Raw genomic sequence first — 17,693 nt, 5'->3', positions numbered from 1 at the left:
TCGCCTCTCCGCCAGGGGGCGCCGCCGTGCCCGCCCTGCCGGGCAGAGGCGCGCGCGCTGATTGGCCGAGCCGCCCACCGGCCCCGCCCCGTCCCGGTGCTACATAAGGCGGGTCCGGGCCGGGCGGGGGCGGTGCCCGGGTTCGAGTCCCGAGTCCGTCTGATCCGTTCGGCGCCGCTCCTCGCCCGCTCCGTCGGGCCCCCCCGGCCGCGGGTGAGTGGGGGTGCGGGGGGCCTGGGCACGGCGGAGGGCTCCGTGCACTGCGGGGAAGATGGGGACACAAGAGATGGAGGACTGGGGCCTGGGTCGGAGAGAAGGCGGATGATCGGGGTCGGGCCCGTGCGGGGCAGAGCCGGCGGGGAGGGGTGGTGCTGTGCGATGGGAGGGGTCGCGTGGCCCCCTGCGGGGCGGGGGGGGCTCCCCAGCAGTCGGAGGGGCTGCCCAGGCTGTGCGCGCTGGGGACCCCCAGTCCGGCCGAGCCCGGTCCCGCCGGGAGGGGTGCGGGGTGTCCGCCCCGTCCCGGCGCCTCGCTGGAGCTTGCGCGGCTGCCGGGCGCCGGGAATGCCTGACACGCAGCTCTTCCCCCGGCCCTCCCGAGCGGGGAGCGGGCTGGTGTCGTCTTACACGCCTTATATAGCCCGCACCGGCCCGGGGAGAGCGGGGGCACGCTGGCCCCCGGCCCTGCAGCCGCCCCGCCGGCCCATGCCGGGCGCGGGGAGTCCCGCAGCCGGCCCCGCTCCACCCCGGCAGGAAGGTCCTGGGGCGTTTTGCGGGGGTCTGGCGGCTCCATCCAGGTGAGGGGTGGCAAGAGGCTGGTGCTGGCCCATCTGCCCGGAGCCTTGGCCGGCTGACAGCTGTCAGGCAGGGGAGCGCTGGGATTCCCTCCCGCCAAAGCCCTGGAGATGGGCTCACTCCCAGGGAGCATCTGCTCAGCCGGCTGCTGGAGTGCCAGCCTGGCTGCTCTGCCAGGCACCTCGGGTGGCATCACGCAGCTCCTGCGCTGCTGCTGCTGCTAATTCATCCGGCAAAATCGCTTCTGGTTCATATCCTTCCATACCTGCTGTTGCTTCTCTGCGGTCTAAACAGCCTTGGCTCTCAGCAGTGTGAATTGCTGGGGTGCGGCAAGGGAGAGCACATCCCAGGTTTGGGAGGAGAGCAAAGCCCACAGACACTCCACTGTGGGTGGCAGCAGGGCTGTGTCTGGCTCTCTGGCACTAGTCAGTGTTAGCCTGGGCCCCTCAGCTCTGACGTCGCTGGAGGAGATGCTGATGGATTTGGGGTGCGTCTCTAACCACAGTGTAGGATGGTCAGGGTGGAGTTACAGCTGGAAATGTGACCTGCCTCCTTCTATCCTGCCCTGCCAAGTGCTGGGCCCCCTCCTCGGCTGCTCTCCCTGCATTGTTCCCATGTATCCTAACGCCAGGATCACACCCTCTTCCCTTGCAGAGATGGGCGACATGGAGTCCTACAAAGTGATGCTGAATGGGCCGGCACCCTGGGGCTTCAGGCTGCAGGGAGGGAAGGATTTCAGCATGCCACTCTCCATCTCCAGGGTAAGAGAAGCCAAGGCTGGTGACAACCATCCTTCTTCCTGCCTCTGTGGGAGGGAGGCTGTGACAGCAGTGTCCAGGTGGCTGAGTCAGAGTCCTACAGGGGATGCAGATGAGTTGGGGCCCCGGGAGTGCTGCATCCTGCCCTGCCTGGCTCCATGTAGCCTCTTTGGTGCCTTATCAGCTGCAGCCCGGCACAGGGGTGTTCCGGGCAGAGAACTGCAGCAGAGATGTGAAATGCTGCACAGCCTCTGCAGAGGGGGCAGGGGAGGCCCCTTCCGGAGCGTGCCCACCACAGGGGGAAGGGATCTGCTCTCTGAGATGTGGGACTGCCTTCCTGATTGGCACCCTAACGCTGGGATCGGCATCCCAGGACTCAGCCAGTGCCCTCCTGCCCTCCCTTCCACTGCACAGCTTCTAACTCCATGCCTGAGCTCATCCCTGAAATGGGCAGGGAGAGGAGGAAGCTTGCACTGCTGCCTGCACGGGGACATGATTCCCTCCACAAAACCATCCCGTTTCTCCTGGGAGAGCCATTGTGCCGCAGCTGGTTGTGGCTGAGGCCTCTGGTTTGAGCTGTGCCTGGTGCAATGCTCAGCCAGGCCAGGTCTGTCCCCGGGCGGATGCTGGCCATGGCTCTGGCCACACAATTGCCTTATAAGCCTTGGAATGTGACTGCAATGCCTGTGCCTCTGGCGCTCGGGCAGCTGGCACGGAGGCTGCTTCTTGAAGGACAGCTTTGCTCGTGGCACCGGACGCTGCGTGGGGCCCTGTCCCCGGCACGAGCTCGGCGCTGCATGCCTGTCCCAGAGGACACAGATCTCTGCAGCACCCAGGCAGGGAGGACGGGCCCTGAGGGCACCATGTGAAGCTGGAGTCACCAGCACCGCTGCCCCAGGGCCCACTGATCTCTGCTGAGCACGCAGAGAAAGCCTCAGCGAGTTTATTCTCTAAAAAATGTTTCTCTTGGCTGCGAGCCAGCGCTTAACAAAGGGTCTGGTCGGATGAAGGAGCCTCCCAAAGCCCAGGGCAGGGGCCTTATGAAGCAGCACTTGGTGGGGCTTGGGCAGTGCTGCTGTCAGGAGCAGTGAGGGGATGTAGCCAGCTTTGGGGGGTTCTCTGTTAAGAGCAGGCTTTGTGCCAGGGTGATGTGCTCTGTCTGAGGGGAGGGGTGAGCCTTGCATTGCTCTGCGCTCCAGAGACATTCCCAGCCCCAGAGCTCCTGCCCAGAGCACACTGCTGCCCTTGGCCACTGCTTCCCATGAGCTTGCCCTGCTGGAACAGGATGTAAGGAAGCGTCCTGCCTCGGCTTTGAGGGCTACAGTGGGGTCCTGCTCTGTGGGGCCAGGGACCACAGGGGGAAAGCAGCACTGGCGTGTGCTCTGGCTCTTGGCTGTGTCCCTCACTGTAACACTACTGGGTGAGCTGTCAGGCTGCTGCAGCTCACTGGCCACATACAAAAGAAGTGCCACTATGACCCCCTGCACGTGGATCTCCCGTGGCAAGGGGCTCTTCTGGGATACTGACACCTGGGCAGACTGTATGCCGCGGTCCCTGCAGCAGAGCCAGGGCAAGGGCTGCCATCTGGGGAGCTGGGTGCTGTGTGACACATCCCAGCCTCTACCAGCTGGGGAAGAGGGGAGACCCTTGGTTCTGCTGGCAGGATGATGCTGGGGGATGCACCTTCCAGCCTCTCCCCACCATGCTGGGTGATGCTCTGTCCTGGGGGTCCCTGGAAAGGGTGGCAGGTGGGCATCTCTCGGGGTGGGGTGATGGAGGTGCAGGGAACAAAGGACTGGCTGGGCAGAGAAGGGAGGAAGGAAATCCTGGGTTTAGGTTAGCAGACCTGGGTGGGAAGCGGGAGGACTGGCACTGCCACAGCTCCCAGCTGAGCTGGCACCTGCCACAGGGGTTTCCTGGCGTGCCAGCATGGAGGGGGACGGAAAGTGCTGACCGGGCTGGGTGAGGCTGTGTGACGCAGCCTGACGTGCTCTCCCCTTCCCGACTGGCCGTGTGAAAACATTTCCCAGCTCCTGCTCCTGCCTGCAAACCCACACAGCCGCCCTGTGCCTTCCCCAGCCCTCCAGGGCAGCAAGCCGGGGCTTGCAGCAGCATGGCCAGCCGGCACCACTGCTGCCGAGGGCACCCTCCCGTGCTGGGCAGGAGGAGCAGGCACTGGGCTGAGGGGTGGCAGCAGGATGCAGGCGGAGCCGAGCCACATCCAACCCAGCTATGGAGTTTGGCCTCACATGGAGTGCCAGTATTGGTGTAGGGAAGGGGAATGTGGCTCTGGGGTGAGCCAGGCTCTGCGCACGGGCAAGGAGGGGCCAGGACTCAGCGGCAGGGATTTTTCAGCCCTCTGACAGTGCTGGGAATCTGGCTCGCTCCTTTTATGTTCACGTCGAACAGGACTTGAGGAAATACTTGGTCCGGGTCCAAGCGCCTCGAGTTCTTCCATGCTGGAGGAGCAGGAATGGCTGCATCCTGCCCACGTCTGTCTGTCTGTCAGTGCCTGGGAGCTGTGTGCGGTGCTCTGGGCCCTGCTCGCCTCTGGCTGTGCATCCCTGGTGGGAGGGGAGGGCAGGACAGGCTCCACTTCCCAGCACGGGGCTGACAGGGCTGACGTAGAGCCGTGCAATGGAGCCACAGCGGGGGCAAGGCACATCCCTGGCACTGTGGCCGGGAAGGAGAACCCGTGGCCGTGCTCTCGGCTGTCCCGGCGCGACGATGTCTGGGGGAGCAGCGTGGGTGGGGGCGGGTGTCTCCCTGCCTTGGGAGGGCTCCTGCTTCTCTGTGGGAATGAGGTAATGTCTGCGCCTGCTGGGAACAGGACGGGAGCATGGAGCGCAGGCAGCTGGGGGGAGTGCCCAAGGGGTGCCTCCCCTGACCCCCCCTCGCCCCAGGCGAAGGGCTGGACATGCCTGTGGTTTGCAGTGAGATGTGGCTGCCCAAAGGGCCCTGACTCACTGTGCTCCCTTCCTGCCCCGGGACCACAGGGATGGCTCTGAGGGGTGGCCAGGCTTCCTGCCGAGGCTGAGCCAGCACCGCCTCCGTGTTTGGCGTCATGGGGATGAGGCCCCGGGGTGCTGGCAAGGTCCCCAGCCTGCCAGAAGGCAGGGACTGGGCAGCACCCTGGAGTACTGCTTTGCCCTCTGCTGCTGCTGCCGAGGGGAAGAAGCTGCTCTGGGCTCATGCACTGGGAAATGAGGAGTGAGCTGGGTGTTCCCACCTCCCCCTGGGTCAGGCCTGTGTGGGTATCCTGTGCTGGGCTGGGAGCCTGAGCCCCAGCAGACCCCTTGCCTTCATGAGGATGAGGACATCCCTCTGCTCCCGAGCCAGCACTTGGCTGTTCCAGCTCTCCCTGATTCTGTCTGTCTTGCAGCTGACTCCAGGTGGGAAGGCGGCTCAGGCTGGTGTGGGAGTGGGCGACTGGGTGCTATACATCGACGGGGAGAGCACCAGTGCCATGACACACATTGAGGCCCAGAACAGGATCCGTGCGTGTGGGGACAGGCTCTGCCTCACCCTGAGCAGGTAGGAATCATGGGTCCTGCAAACATGGGGTCTTGGTGTGGCCAAAGCATAGCCAGGGCCATCTCCCAGCATCTCCATATCCTGGCATCACTGCTCTTTGCTCAGAGCTGGGCAGCCCCTGGCTGGATCTGAGGGTTCAACTTGGCCGGATGAGGCTTAGCCTGGCTGTGAGCCACAGGGCAGTGCCAGCGGGCCATGGCTCCCCTTGGGTGGTTGTTGCATCCCTGGGGTACCAGTGTCCCAGCAGTGCCTGGGCCAGTTCCAGCACCTGCCCATCTGTCTCCTCTCTTGCAGAGCCCAGAACCAGCTGGGGAAGCCGCAGAAGGTACGTGTCGCTCATGGTGCTGCAGTGGCAGCTCAACCTTGTCTCAGGGAAAGGGACTCTCTGAGTGTAGATGGATAAATAGATTTTGCTCCTGGGGCTCACAGGCTTTTAGGGGACTGGGGTGTGTTTGGAGATCTAGATAACCCCACTGGAGGAGCAGCTCTGGCACCGTGGAGGATCAGAGGGAACAGGATCTGCTCAGGAGGCAACTTGGCCCAGACTGTGCCCCTGCTGGTGCCAGGTGTGGGCAGGGGTGCAGAGGGGTCAGTGCAGGGGAGGAGACTGAGCAGGTGCAGCACAGTGTTTGCTGGTGCTGGGGAGTGCCCTGGCATAGGGAGGCAGGGCTGAGGCCGGTGACCAGTGGCTCCTGGATGGAAGCCACCTACATGGGTTCAGCTTTGTACCACAGGACGGTTGCGATGGGTGTGTGTGCATGTGCACCGCCCTGCCATGGGCAGCAGCAAGTGTCCGGGGCACCTACTAATCCTCCAATGACCCTCAGGCTGGATTTGTGACCTGCTGTCACTGGGCTGGCTGCTCTGTGGAGAGAGGTGCCAGCCTGGCAGAGCCCAGTGTCCAAGGTGCACGTGCTGTCCAGCTTTCCTACCTGGCTGCCTGCTGCGCTGCCTGGCCCAGGGCTGCCCTTTGCATGCTGCTTGATGTGTGAGCCCGTGTCTGTGTGTTTTGTCTCGCTCAGGACTCACTCCCCTGCTCTGAACCCCTGAAATATAACTTCGCTCCCAGCACCGCCCTCAACAAAACAGCTCGGCCCTTTGGGGCCGGTTCGCCTCCGAACCCACAGCCCGGGCTGGTGACGAAACCTGTGACGTACGCGCCCCTGGCGCCCGCCTGCACCCCCCAGCACAATGGGTATGTTGCTGTCCGTCCTGCTCCCTGAGGACTGGGGGGAGCCCGCTGCCCAGCCCTGCTGTGCCTTGCATGCCAGACACCGTGGGTGGGAGTGGGTGAGAGTGCCCGTGCTGGGGTCCCCGTTGGCTGGTGCTGAGGTGGCACAACAGGACTGTTGCACACAGGGACACACAGCCACACTTGTGCCAATCCCTAGCTCAGGGACGTGTCAGCCTGCGGAGAGTCCTGCAAGGCATGACACAGCAGCTGTAGCAGGACACTGGCTGGCATCTGCAGCAGCAGGGAAATGGTGGCTGCCTGGGGATGTCCTGCTGGTCCCCTGGCTGGTGGGATAGGGTGAGCAGAGTGAAACCCTCCAGCCCTGCACAGCACCATCATCACCCAGCTCTGCTCAGCTGCCTGTGTCTGGCAGCTCCTGGTCCCTCCTGAGAGAGCTGCTGTGGTGCCCTGGAACTGGGCAATGGGGTGGGATGTGGCACCCAGGCCTGTTCTGGGGCTTGAGGGAGCACAGTCTAGTCCATTGGCATCTGCCCCTGTGTCCCGGTGTGCTCACAGCCCTGGGCAAGCCGGGTGTGAGTCTCAGGGGTAGAGGGACTAATGTAGGCCATAGGTGAGCTCTGGAAACTTCTTGGGTGCTGCAGATCTAATTTCACCTTCCTTTTTCTTTCTTTCTCTCCTCCCTTTCTCTTTCCCTCTCCCTACAGGTGCTGAGCCTTGACAAGTCAGTAAGCCTTTTGCCTGCTCTCTCTATCCTCCCCACATGCCTCTTCCCTGCTATTGCCCTGTTCTCTGGGGCAGGGCCAGCCTGGGGACAGGCAGCACGTGCTGCTCTGCCCGTGTGGGTGGGTCACTTCTCGCAGCAAGCTGTCCCCAACCTGAAGGGCAAGTGCTGCCTGTCTCTGCCAGCTGCTGGGGCCCTGGAGTTTCCTTGTGCGTGGTCCCCTCCCTGCTCCCCAAGATGTGGCTTGGCCGGACACGGGCTGATGGGCTGTGCTAGGCACCCTGCCCAGGGGCAGGTGGCATGCCATGGGCAGTCACCAGGCTCTGGTGCAGCTCTCCCAGTGGTGGTTTTTTGAACATGTCTTATTCTTGCTCTGTCCTTTCTCCTTCTGGCCCTTGGGGCCAGTGTCGCACTATCAGTCCAAAGTCGGTCCTTCGTGGGCCAGGTCTTTACTGGAGAGGAGTAGAAGGGTGGGGAGTAAGGACACATATGGTGTCTTGAGTACTGGTGTGCTGTGGTTCTTTGCCAGGGGAGGTGTGGGGCAGCCCCAGAGAAATGATGCCATGAGATCTGTCAGATTTGACAGATGACTGTCACTCACAGGCAACCCCCTCAGCTGCTGGAGCCCCCCAGCAGCCCCGTGTGCGACCCTGTGAAGCTGCGGATGTTAGAGGACATTGACGACTCGCAGCCCCACAGCTGGACCTCCCAGTCCCGCTCCTTCCGCAAACTGGCCCGGCTGGTGGGCGCAGACAGCAGTGAGTTTCCATGTGGCCTGGCACTGGCTGGCTGCCCAGCTGTGCCAGGACAACTGGAGCTGGGAAAAGGCTGTGGTGCATTGTGGCACTTGAGTGTTGGTTTTGGCCCCATGTGGCCCCTGTGGGCCAGCTGAGCCAGTGGAAGCTGCCCGGGGCTGTGCGTGGGCTCGTGGTGGTGCCGCTGGTCTGGGGCTGTGCTCTGCCCCATGGCTGGGCAGGGCTGTGCAATGGGGCAGGTGGGTGGCTGGAGGAGAGGGTGTTTTCCCTTTCCTGTTCCTTTTCCATTTCTTTTGTCTCTGGGCCTCAGTTGCCGCAGACTGACTCCACCTTTCTCTCCTGTTGCATTCAGTGGAGGATGGTGAGGATGAGCTTGTTAAAAAGCCCAGGTAAGGGGAACATGTGCAGGGGTGGTAGCAGGAGCCACAAGATGCTCAGCCCACGTGGCTGCTTCATCCTCACAGCTTGCAGTCACTCTGGGGATGCTCTTTGCCCTGTTGCTGTTTCTTCTTTCCTCCTCCTCCATCCTCTCCCTTTCTCAGAGATGAGCTGTTGGTGGAGCCGCAGAACCTGCCCTGTGCTCAGCCCACCACGGGCACTGCCAGTGCTCAGCCACTGCTCTGAGTGTCACCTTGGGAGGGTCCTGCCCGGACACCCACTGGCCAGATGGGATGTCCTGTGCCGGGTAGGACCCGCTTGGCACTGCTGGCACCAAGCTGGGGAGACCAAACTTTGCCATTGCTATTTAAGCAAATGGTATCTGGAGAAGGCTGGTGGCACTAACAACACATTGCTGGGGGTGTTCTGAGGTTCCAGGCATTGCCTGGACCTGGGGCACAGTGTGCCCTGAGCCTGGTGTGGGGCAGCTGGGCAGAGCTAGGTGAGTGTTGCCAACTTCTCCTTGTGCTGGAGTGCATTTGTGAGGGATGGGCTGAGCCCTGGTCAAATCCTGAGTGTTGTGCTGCCATTTTTTTCAATACCACAGGGATGCCCATGGGTCCGGCTGGGGCACAGTGGAGCAGTGGTGAGTGCGAGGGTCTGACGAAGGCACCTTTGGGAGCATTATCCTGTGCTGAAGCAGGGTCTGTGCTTTGTGTTGGCTGAACTCCTGCCTTCTGTCACTCACAGGCAGCCCCCTCAGCCACTGGAGCCCCCCAGAAGCCCCGGGTGTGATCCTGGGAAGCTGCGGATGTTAGAGGACGCTGAGGACTGGCAGCCCCGCACCGGGACCTCCCAGTCCCGCTCCTTCCGCAAACTGGCCCAGCTGACGGGCACAGATGGCAGTGAGTTCCTGCAGGGCCTGGTGCTGGCTGGGGGTGATGGACTGTGTTAGCTAGAATCTGACAGAGGCTGTGGGGTGACGTGTCACTAAAGGTTTGGTTTTGGCTCCCTTGAGGGCAGCTGAGCCAGCGGGAGCTGCCCGAGGCTGTGTGTGGGCTTGTGGTGGTGCTGCTGGTGGTCTGGGGCTGTGCTCTGCCCCATGACTGGGCAGGGCTGTGCAATGGGGTAAGGGATGGTGAGTGGGGAGGTTGGTTTTCCTCCTTTCCCTTCCTGCTGTGCCTGGTCCTTGGTTGCCCCAGATTGACTCCATCTTCCCCTTTTTCTCCTGTTGCACGCAGTGGAGGATGGTGAGGATGAGCTTGATAAAAAGCCCAGGTAAGGGGAGCGTGTGCTGGGTTGGCAGTAGGAGCTACAACATGCACACCCTGGGCTCAGCCCACCTGGCTGCTTCATCCTCACAGCTTGCAGTCACTCTAGAGAAGCTCTTTTCCCTGTTGCTCTTTCTTTTCTCCTCTCCTTGTCCTCCACCCTCAGGTCTCTCTGTCTTCTCCATCTCCCCGGAGATGAGCTGCTGGCAGAACTGCAGAGCGTGACCCGTGCTCACCCCACAAGAGGCACTGCCAGTGCTCAGCCACTGCTCTGACAATCACCTTGTGAGGGTCCTGCCCAGACAGCCACCTGCCAGATGGGGTCCCCAAATGGGGTGTCCCTGTGCTGGGTAGGACCTGCTGGGCACTGCTGGCGTGGAGCTGGGGAGGCTGAGATGCAGCACTGTGTACAGTACTGTACACTGGACACAGTGGGTGGGGGTGGCTGGTGGCACTGATAACACCTTGATTGGGGTGTTGGGAGTTCCTGGGCAGGGACTGGACCTGGGGTACGATGTTTTGGTGGGCTGTAAGGCTGGTCAGGAGTGAATACTGACGGTATTTCTGTAAGGCTTGTGTATCCCTGAGCTGGTGGGGCATACGGGAAGGATGGGCTAAGCTATGGGTCAGCCACTGACTGTTGTGCCACCGTTTTTTCTGATACCACAGGGATGCCTGTGTGTCCAGATGGGGTACAGGGCAACAGTGATGAGTGCTGGGGTCTGGCAGAGGTGTTGGCATGTGCCAGGGCACCTTTGGGAGCACTACCCTGTGCTGAAGCACGGTCTGTGCTTGGTGTTGGCTGAGCTCCTGCCCTCTGTCACTCACAGGCAGCCCCCTCAGCTGCTGGAGCCCCCCAGCAGCCCCGTGTGTGACCCTGTGAAGCTGCGGATGTTGCAGGACATTGATGACTCGCAGCCCCACACTTGGACCTCCCAATCCCGCTCCTTCCGCAAACTGGCCCGGCTGGTGGGCGCAGACAGCAGTGAGTTCCCATGTGGCCTGGCACTGGCTGACAGGCTGGGTGTGCTCAGCTTTGCTGGGGCATCTGGAACTGGATAAAAGCTGTGGTGTGTTGTGGCAGCGGGGCATTGGTTTTGGCCTCATGTGGGCCCTCTGTGGCAGCTGAGCCAGCGGGAGCTGCCCAGGGCTGTGTGCAGGCTCATGGTGGTGCCACTGGTCTGGTGCCATCCTCTGCCTCATGGTTGGGCAGGGCTGTGCATTGGCGCAAGGGGGCAGCAGGAGGAGAGGGTGTTTTTCCTTCCTTTCCCTTCCCTTTCCTTCCTGCTGTGCGTGGGCCTGAGTTGCCACAGACTAACTCCATCTTCCTCTTTCTCTCCTGTTGCGCATAGTGGAGGATGGTGAGGATGAGCTTGATAAAAAGCCCAGGTAAGGGGAGCATGTGAATTGGTGGCAGTAGGAGCCACAAGGTGCCCACCTGGGGCTCAGCCCACCTGGCTGCTTCATCCTCACAGCTTGCAGTCACTCTGGGGATGCTCTTTGCTCTGTGCAGATTCTTTTCTCCCTCTCGGTCCTCTCCCTCCCCCAGACTCGGGCAGTTTCCAAGAGGCAAGAGGCACCACTGGTGCTCAGCCACTGCTCTGACTATCGCCTCAGGAGGGTTCTGCCTGGGCACCCAGCTGTCAGACAGGCTGTCCCCAGACAGGCTGTCCCCATGTGAGGTGTGCAGGCAGGACCCTCTGGGCACTGCTGGCACAGAGCTGGAGAGGCCAAAGTGCAGCACCGTGGACTGGACACAGTGGATGGGGATGGCTGATGGCACTGACAGCACCTTGCTGGGGGTGTTGGGGGCTGCTGGGCTGCAACTGGTCTTGGGGCATTATGTTCCATGCAGTTGTGGAGCAGCTGCAAGGCTGGTTGGGAGTCAGTGCTGCCAGCATTTTCACATGGCTTGTGCCTCCATGGGACTGAGTACATATGGGAAGGATGGGCCGAGCCATGGATCCACCATTGACAGTTGTGCTGCTGTTTTTTCTGATGCCACAGGGATGCCCATGGGTCCAGCTGGGGCGTGGTGGAGCAGCGGTGAGTGCCAGGGTCTGGCAGAGGTGTTGGCATGTGGCGGGGCACCTTTGGGAGCACTACCCTGTGCTGAAGAAGGGTCTGTGCTTGGTGCTGGCTGAGCTCCTGCCCTCTGTCACTCACAGGCAGCCCTCTCAGCCGCTGGAGCCCCCCAGAAGCCCCGGGTGTGATCCTGGGAAGCTGCGGATGTTAGAGGACGCTGAGGACTGGCAGCCCCGCACCGGGACCTCCCAGTCCCGCTCCTTCCGCAAACTGGCCCAGCTGACGGGCACAGATGGCAGTGAGTTCCTGCAGGGCCTGGTGCTGGCTGGGGTGATGGACTCTGTTGGGGTAGCCAGAATCTGACAGAGACTGTGGGGTCATGTGACACCAGGGCTTTGGTTTTGGCTCCAAATCACCCCTTGAGGGCAGCTGAGCCAGCCGGAGCTGCCCGGGGCTGTGTGTGAGCTCATGGTGGTGCCACTGGTCTGGGGTTGTGCTCTGCCCCATGGCTGGGTAGGGCTGTGCAATGGGGTAAGGAGATGGTGGGTGGGGAGGTCGATTTTCCTCCTTTTCCTTTTCCTTGCCCTTTCCCTTCCTGCTGTGCCTGGTCCTTGGTTGCCCCAGACTGACTCCATCTTCCCCTTTTTCTCCTGTTGTTCACAGTAGAGGATGGTGAGGATGAGCTTGTTAAAAAGCCCATAAGGTAAGGGGAGCATGTGCAAGGGCTGCATGTCCCAGGCAGGTGTCTGGGCACTGCTGGCTCTGAGCTGGGAATGCTGAGCTGCACCTTAGCTTTTTGGGTGTATGGATAGTGGAGGAGTCTGATGGCTCTGGGAAACCTGGCGATGAGATGTTGGGAGGTGCAGGGTAGTGCCTGCACTTGGGGCACATTGTCCCTTGAGCCTGGTGTGGAGCTGCCAGGCAGATAAACTGAGCTGGATGAGTACCACCAGCTCATTTGCCCTCACTCTCGCTGCTTGTGGTGACTCTCAGGAAGCTCTTTGCCCTGTAGTGGTTTCTTGTCTCCCTCTCTGTCCTCTCCGTCTCCCAGAACTGACCTGTTAACAGAGCCACAGAGCCCCCCCTGCCCTCAGCCCACAACAGGCACTGCCAGTGCTCAGCCACTGCTTTGACCATTACCTCGGGAGGGTCCTGCCTGGACACCCACTCACCAAACACATGTCCCCAAATGGTGTCCCTGTGCTGGGCAGGACCCGCTGGGCACTGCTGGCACCCAGCTGAGGAGGCCGAGATGCAGCACCGTGTGCTGGACACAGTGGATGGGGGTGGCTGTTGGCACTGATAACATCTTGGTTGGGGTGTTGGGAGGCACTGGACAGCAGCTAGTCTTGGGGCATGATGCCTTGTGGGGCCGTAGAATGGCTGTAAGGCTGGTCAGGAGTGAATGCTGTCGACATTTCCACGAGGCTCATGTATCTTTGAGGCTGTGGGTGTGTATGTGAAGGATGGGCTGAGCCATGGGTCCACCACTGACTGTTGTGCCGCCGTTTTTTCGATGCCATAGGGATACCCGTGGGTCCAGCTGGGGCACGGTGGAGCAGCGGTGAGTGCCAGGGTCTGGCAGAGGTGTTGGCATGTGGCGGGGCACCTCTGGGAGCACTACCCTGTGCTGAAGCAGGGTCTGTGCTTGATGCTGAGCTCTTGCCCTCTGTCACTCACAGGCAGCCCCCTCAGCTGCTGGAGCCCCCCAGCACCCCTGGGTGCAACCCTGGGAAGCTGCGGATGTTAGAGGACGCTGAGGACTGGCAGCCCCGCACCGGGACCTCCCAGTCCCGCTCCTTCCGCAAACTGGCCCAGCTGACGGGCACAGATGGCAGTGAGTTCCTGCAGGGCCTGGTGCTGGCTGGGGGTGCCAGACTTTGCCTGGGTTGCTGGAGCCCAGCAGGGGCTGTATTGTGGCACCAGAGTGTTGTTTTTGGCCCCATGTGGTCCCTCTGGGCAGCTGAGCCAGCGAGAGCTGCCCAGGGCTGTGTGTGGGCTTGTGGTGCTGCTGCTGGTCTGGGGTTGTGCTCTGGCCCATGGCTCTGGCCCAAGGGCTGTACCTTGGGGCAGGGGGATGGCAGGTGAGGAGGTCGGTTTTCCTCCCTTCCCTTTCCCCTCTTGCTGTGTCTGGGCCTGGGTCTCAGCAGACTGACTCTGTTTCCTCCTTTTTCTCCTGCTGCGCTCAGTGGAGGATCATGATGAGATGTTTGTTAGGAAGCCCAGGTAAGGGGAGTGTGTGGCAGCAGGAGCCCTGTGGGGCTGCATGTCCTGGGCAGGACCTGTTGGGCATTGTTGCTCCTCAGCTGGGAATGCTGAGCTGCACCATTGTGTCCCAGAAACAGCAGGCTGGGGGTGACTGATGGCACTGGCAAAATCCTGCTGGGGTGTTTCGATGTTTGGGCAGCACCTGCACCTGGGGCATGGTGTCCCGTGGGCCTGGTGTGGGGCAGCTGGGCAGAGTTGGTGGGTGTCACCCTCTTCTCCCTGTGTGGGGCAGGGAAGGGAGCCAGGGCTGTTCCTCACTCCATGAAGCTGGGCAGGAGTGGTGCACCGCACCCCAGTTTTTGCCTTCACCTGTCTGTGATGCCTTCTGCCCTGGTGCTGTGGCCCTTGGGTTCCAGCTCTGCCCAGTTTGCTCTGCCACTAATAAAAGCTCCTGGGTTTGTAGCCATCTCCTTTTGTGTTTACCCTGGAGAGGAACAGAGCCACTGGCTCTCCCTCAGTCCCTGTCCCCTCTCTTGGGTGGGCTGTGCCTCTCTGGCCCTGGCTTGCCCTGCTTGTCCCCAGTTCTGCTGAGTTGGGCCCCAGGGCTCCCTGCATCACATTGGGTCCAAGCCCCTCTGCACCCCAATGTGACTGTGAGTGATCACTGCATGTAAGCAGGCAGCCAGAGTCTGTGGGGTCCCTGGGGCCCCTGGTCAGTCTGACACAGCCCGGATTCCTCCCTCCTGCCACTCCTCAGACCACCACAGTGGGTACCAGACACCCTAGGGGTGCTGTGTCTTGGCAGGGCTGATGGTTCCTCATCACCAAACCAGCTACTGGCTGGGCACGGGGGCTTGGCCAGGTCCTGCCTGCTTGTTGGGGTGGGGGACCCTGCCTGCACCCTCTGGGCAGCAGAGTGGGGCAGGCTGGATTAACTGCATGTTCTGTAGCCAGGTCTCCGTGTCGGACCCATCTCCAGGAGCAGCGATGAAGACTGAGCCAGGACTGGGTGAGCAAAACATCTCTGGGCTTTTCGGGAGAGGGGTGGGGCTGCTGGGTGATGCCACTCACTCAGCCGCGGGTTCTGGGAGGGGGCTGCAGAGGAATCAGGACTGTTGTAGAGACGTGTGTGTGCATGCAGCCCCCAGGACCCCCACTGCCACCCCGGGCCCCACCAGCCGCCCACCGTGGGCTGTGGACCCGTCGTTCGCCGAGCGCTACGCTCCGGACAAGACGAGCACGGTGGTGAGCAAGCACAGCCAGCCGGCCACGCCGACCCCCATGCAGAACCGCAGCTCCATCGTGCAGGCGGCCCAGCAGGCCCCCGAGGGGCCCGGCTGCACCCCCCTCTGCTACAAGTGCAACAAGGTCATCAGGTGAGCCCTGGCCACCACCACCCCCTGCCAGCATCCTGGGCCCTGGCATGGCTGACGTGGCTCTGTCCTGCCACAGGGGACGGTACCTGGTGGCACTGGGACATTATTACCATCCCGAGGAGTTCACCTGCTGCCAGTGCAGGAAGGTGCTGGATGAGGGCGGCTTCTTTGAGGAGAAAGGTTCCATCTTCTGCCCTAAGTGCTACGATTCACGCTACGCGCCCAGCTGTGCCAAGTGCAAGAAGAAGATCACCGGAGTGAGTGTCCCTCAGTCTGTCCTGCACCTCCTGTCCTTGCTCCCCGCTCACCTATGGGTGCCTGGCTCTGTCCCTTCCCACCCTAATCCCATCCCATGGGATCCCTTGTCCCTTCCTGCCCTGGGTGGTCCTGCCCCTGGCTGACAGTGGCTCCCTTCCAGGAGGTCATGCACGCTCTGAAGATGACCTGGCACGTGCAGTGCTTCACTTGCAATGCCTGCAAAACTCCCATCCGCAACCGAGCCTTCTACATGGAGGAGGGACAGCCCTACTGCGAGAGAGGTAGGACCCAGGGACCCCATGTGTCACCCCATGTGGCCCTGGTGCACTGTTGGGGCTCAACAGCTGCCCACAGGGGTTGAGGGGTGAGTTGCCCTGGGCCATGGAGAGCTCCTGCAGCCTCAAGTTCTCCATCCCAGTCCTCCTGGTAGTGCCATCACTCCTGTGTTGCCATGGTGATGAGGGAGGATGTACATCAAAGTGAGTGCTGCACCCTGGGAGATGAGATTTGCCTCTTCCCTGCAGCCCTGTGGTGCTGGGCCACCTGCATGGCCCGGACACTTTGTCTGGGGCATTGTCCCCTCAGGACTGGCAGCAGGTTGGCCCCAGGCTGTGCCTGTGGGATCCCGGTTGAGCTGCAGCCCTACTCCTCTGGGATGAGGGGCTGTGGTACAAAGAAATGCTGACCTGGGCTCTACTCTCCTCACAGACTACGAGAAGATGTTTGGCACCAAGTGCCGTGGCTGTGACTTCAAGATCGATGCTGGGGACCGGTTCCTGGAGGCCCTGGGGTTCAGCTGGCACGACACTTGCTTCGTCTGTGCGGTGAGCCATGTGCCTGTGTCTCTCTCCAACAGTCATGCCCCGCGTGGGGTACACCAGCAGCACAGGGACTCTGTTGCCACAAGGTTTTCCCCACTTGTCTCTGTGCTGGGGGCTTGGGAATTGGCTCTCAGCCTTTTGGTCCCTGGCACCTGGGTGACACCAGTGCTGGGTCCTGGGGGTAGGGGAGACCTGGAGGCTGACTCAGCCCCCCAACCTGATCACCTGTACTCTCCTTCCCAGATCTGCCAGACCAACCTGGAAGGGAAGACATTCTACTCCAAGAAGGACAAGCCGCTCTGCAAGAGCCATGCTTTCTCCCATGTGTGAGGGGTGGAAGTTCAGCTGTGCCCACGCGTGCCCCTGGCCCTGCATGCTCCTCTCCTCCCATCCTGATGCCTCCAGGGAACCAGGCTGGGCCCTTGGCCCTTTCCCTTGCTCCTACCTCTTTCCTGGCAGCTCCTGGCCTGAATTCAGCTGGAGACAGTGCTGGGTGCAGAGCCCTTATAGCTGGGTGACTTCTTCTGTGCTTCCTGACTGGCCCTAGGAGCCCTGGGAAGGGGATGCTGCATGGATTTCCTGCCCCTGAACCACGCAGCATAGTGGGCACAGCCGTGCTGAGGCTGGAATTGGGGATGCTCTGGTGCAACCAGGCTGCTCCCTTGCTGCCTGGCAGCTCAGTGCTGGGGCAGGGATGTTCCTAACACATCCCTGAATGGGTGAGGACCAACCCCCTGCCACACTCTTCCTCACCTTCCCTGCTGTGTGCTTAGTGCATGGGGCTGGAGACCCAGCCCTGCTCCCCTACCCACAGCAACCCCCCAATCATCCCACAAACTGCTGCAGTGGCTTCCTGCCCTGGCTGCATTCCAAGGGAAGTCCATGCCTTGCAACCCCACTGCTCCCCTGAGGCTGGCAGCACCCCCAGCCTGGTGTGCCCCAGCCCTGGGCTGGCAGCTTGTGTTGATGGCCAGCTGGCTGTCTGCTCCTGCAAGGCTTGGGCACGGCTTCCTGCCAAAGAGTGCTCTGTCACCACCGTCCTGGGCCCATCGATGCCTCCCCCCAACCCACACCCTCTGGTCGGGCTGCACTGATGTAGCCACGGTGCTTTTAATGCCTTTAATAAACACATCTCTGCGAGTGCCGGCTGTCTCCAGGCCTGCGGTTTTGCCGACTGAGGTGCAGCCAGCTGGGAAGGTCATGCTCTGCCCTCATCCTGGCCCCCCTGGGGCCTGACTCAGCTCCTTCCAGCTTTCCAGGGAAAATCTTCACCTCTGATTTCTCCTCCTCTGCCCGCGTCAGCCCGGGCTGGACCCCTTGTGCTGCCTGGGTCATCCCTCTGTTTGTAGCAGGCAGGATCACTAACAGAGGCAGTAACTAATCTGAGGGGCAAAACGCAGCGAGGGGAAATGGGGCAGGGCTCAGACCTTAGTGGTCCCCCCTTACCTGGCAGTGTCCTCTGGTCCCTGCTGTGCCCTGGCCCCGAGTCCTGCACAGGGGACGAGAAGTCACGGGACACATGGGCCACGTGCACCAGCTCTGGGCGTTCTCCGGTGTGGGGCAGCCAAGTGTTCGCTCACGCGATGCAGCTGCTGTCCCGG

The 17,693-nt window shown here is 61.8% G+C and overlaps 1 protein-coding gene across 34 annotated transcripts; it reads left to right on the top strand.

Annotated features, from left to right (window-relative positions):
* Window positions 1-101: 101 nt before the first annotated feature.
* Window positions 102-17,236, top strand: PDLIM7 (PDZ and LIM domain 7). 34 transcript variants are annotated; one of them, XM_051794315.1, is made up of 24 exons: window positions 102-213; window positions 1,447-1,553; window positions 4,933-5,084; window positions 5,379-5,409; window positions 6,984-7,000; window positions 7,604-7,758; window positions 8,108-8,144; window positions 8,741-8,779; window positions 8,884-9,038; window positions 9,375-9,411; window positions 10,235-10,389; window positions 10,757-10,793; window positions 11,412-11,450; window positions 11,573-11,727; window positions 12,096-12,128; window positions 12,954-12,993; window positions 13,112-13,266; window positions 13,619-13,655; window positions 14,588-14,646; window positions 14,779-15,013; window positions 15,090-15,270; window positions 15,432-15,552; window positions 15,980-16,095; window positions 16,336-17,236. In XM_051794315.1, the coding sequence occupies exons 2-24, from the start codon at window positions 1,449-1,451 to the stop codon at window positions 16,420-16,422; spliced, it is 2,178 nt and encodes a 725-aa protein (XP_051650275.1). In that variant the 5' UTR covers window positions 102-213; window positions 1,447-1,448; the 3' UTR covers window positions 16,423-17,236. The 34 variants fall into 34 exon arrangements, with proteins under 34 accessions (XP_051650275.1, XP_051650273.1, XP_051650274.1 ...); XM_051794313.1 differs by having other exon boundaries at window positions 12,093-12,128; XM_051794314.1 differs by lacking the exon at window positions 6,984-7,000 and having other exon boundaries at window positions 7,587-7,758; window positions 12,093-12,128.
* The last annotated feature ends 457 nt before the right edge of the window (window positions 17,237-17,693 follow it).

This window comes from Manacus candei, unplaced genomic scaffold (assembly GCF_025592945.1).
Source record: "Manacus candei isolate 608988 ecotype Guabito, Panama unplaced genomic scaffold, ASM2559294v1 h1tg000037l, whole genome shotgun sequence".
Classification (NCBI taxonomy): Eukaryota; Metazoa; Chordata; class Aves; order Passeriformes; family Pipridae; genus Manacus; species Manacus candei.
Note: the sequence above shows the minus strand (reverse complement) of the source record. Positions and strands in the feature narration are given on the sequence as shown.

Coding starts and splice junctions, on each gene's coding strand:
- PDLIM7 (XM_051794314.1), top strand. CDS start 1,449: ATGGGCGACATGGAGTCCTACAAAGTGATGCTGAATGGGCCGGCACCC. Junction 7,759..8,107: donor GCTGGTGGGCGCAGACAGCA/GTGAGTTTCCAT, acceptor TGTTGCATTCAG/TGGAGGATGGTGAGGATGAG. Junction 16,096..16,335: donor ACACTTGCTTCGTCTGTGCG/GTGAGCCATGTG, acceptor TCTCCTTCCCAG/ATCTGCCAGACCAACCTGGA.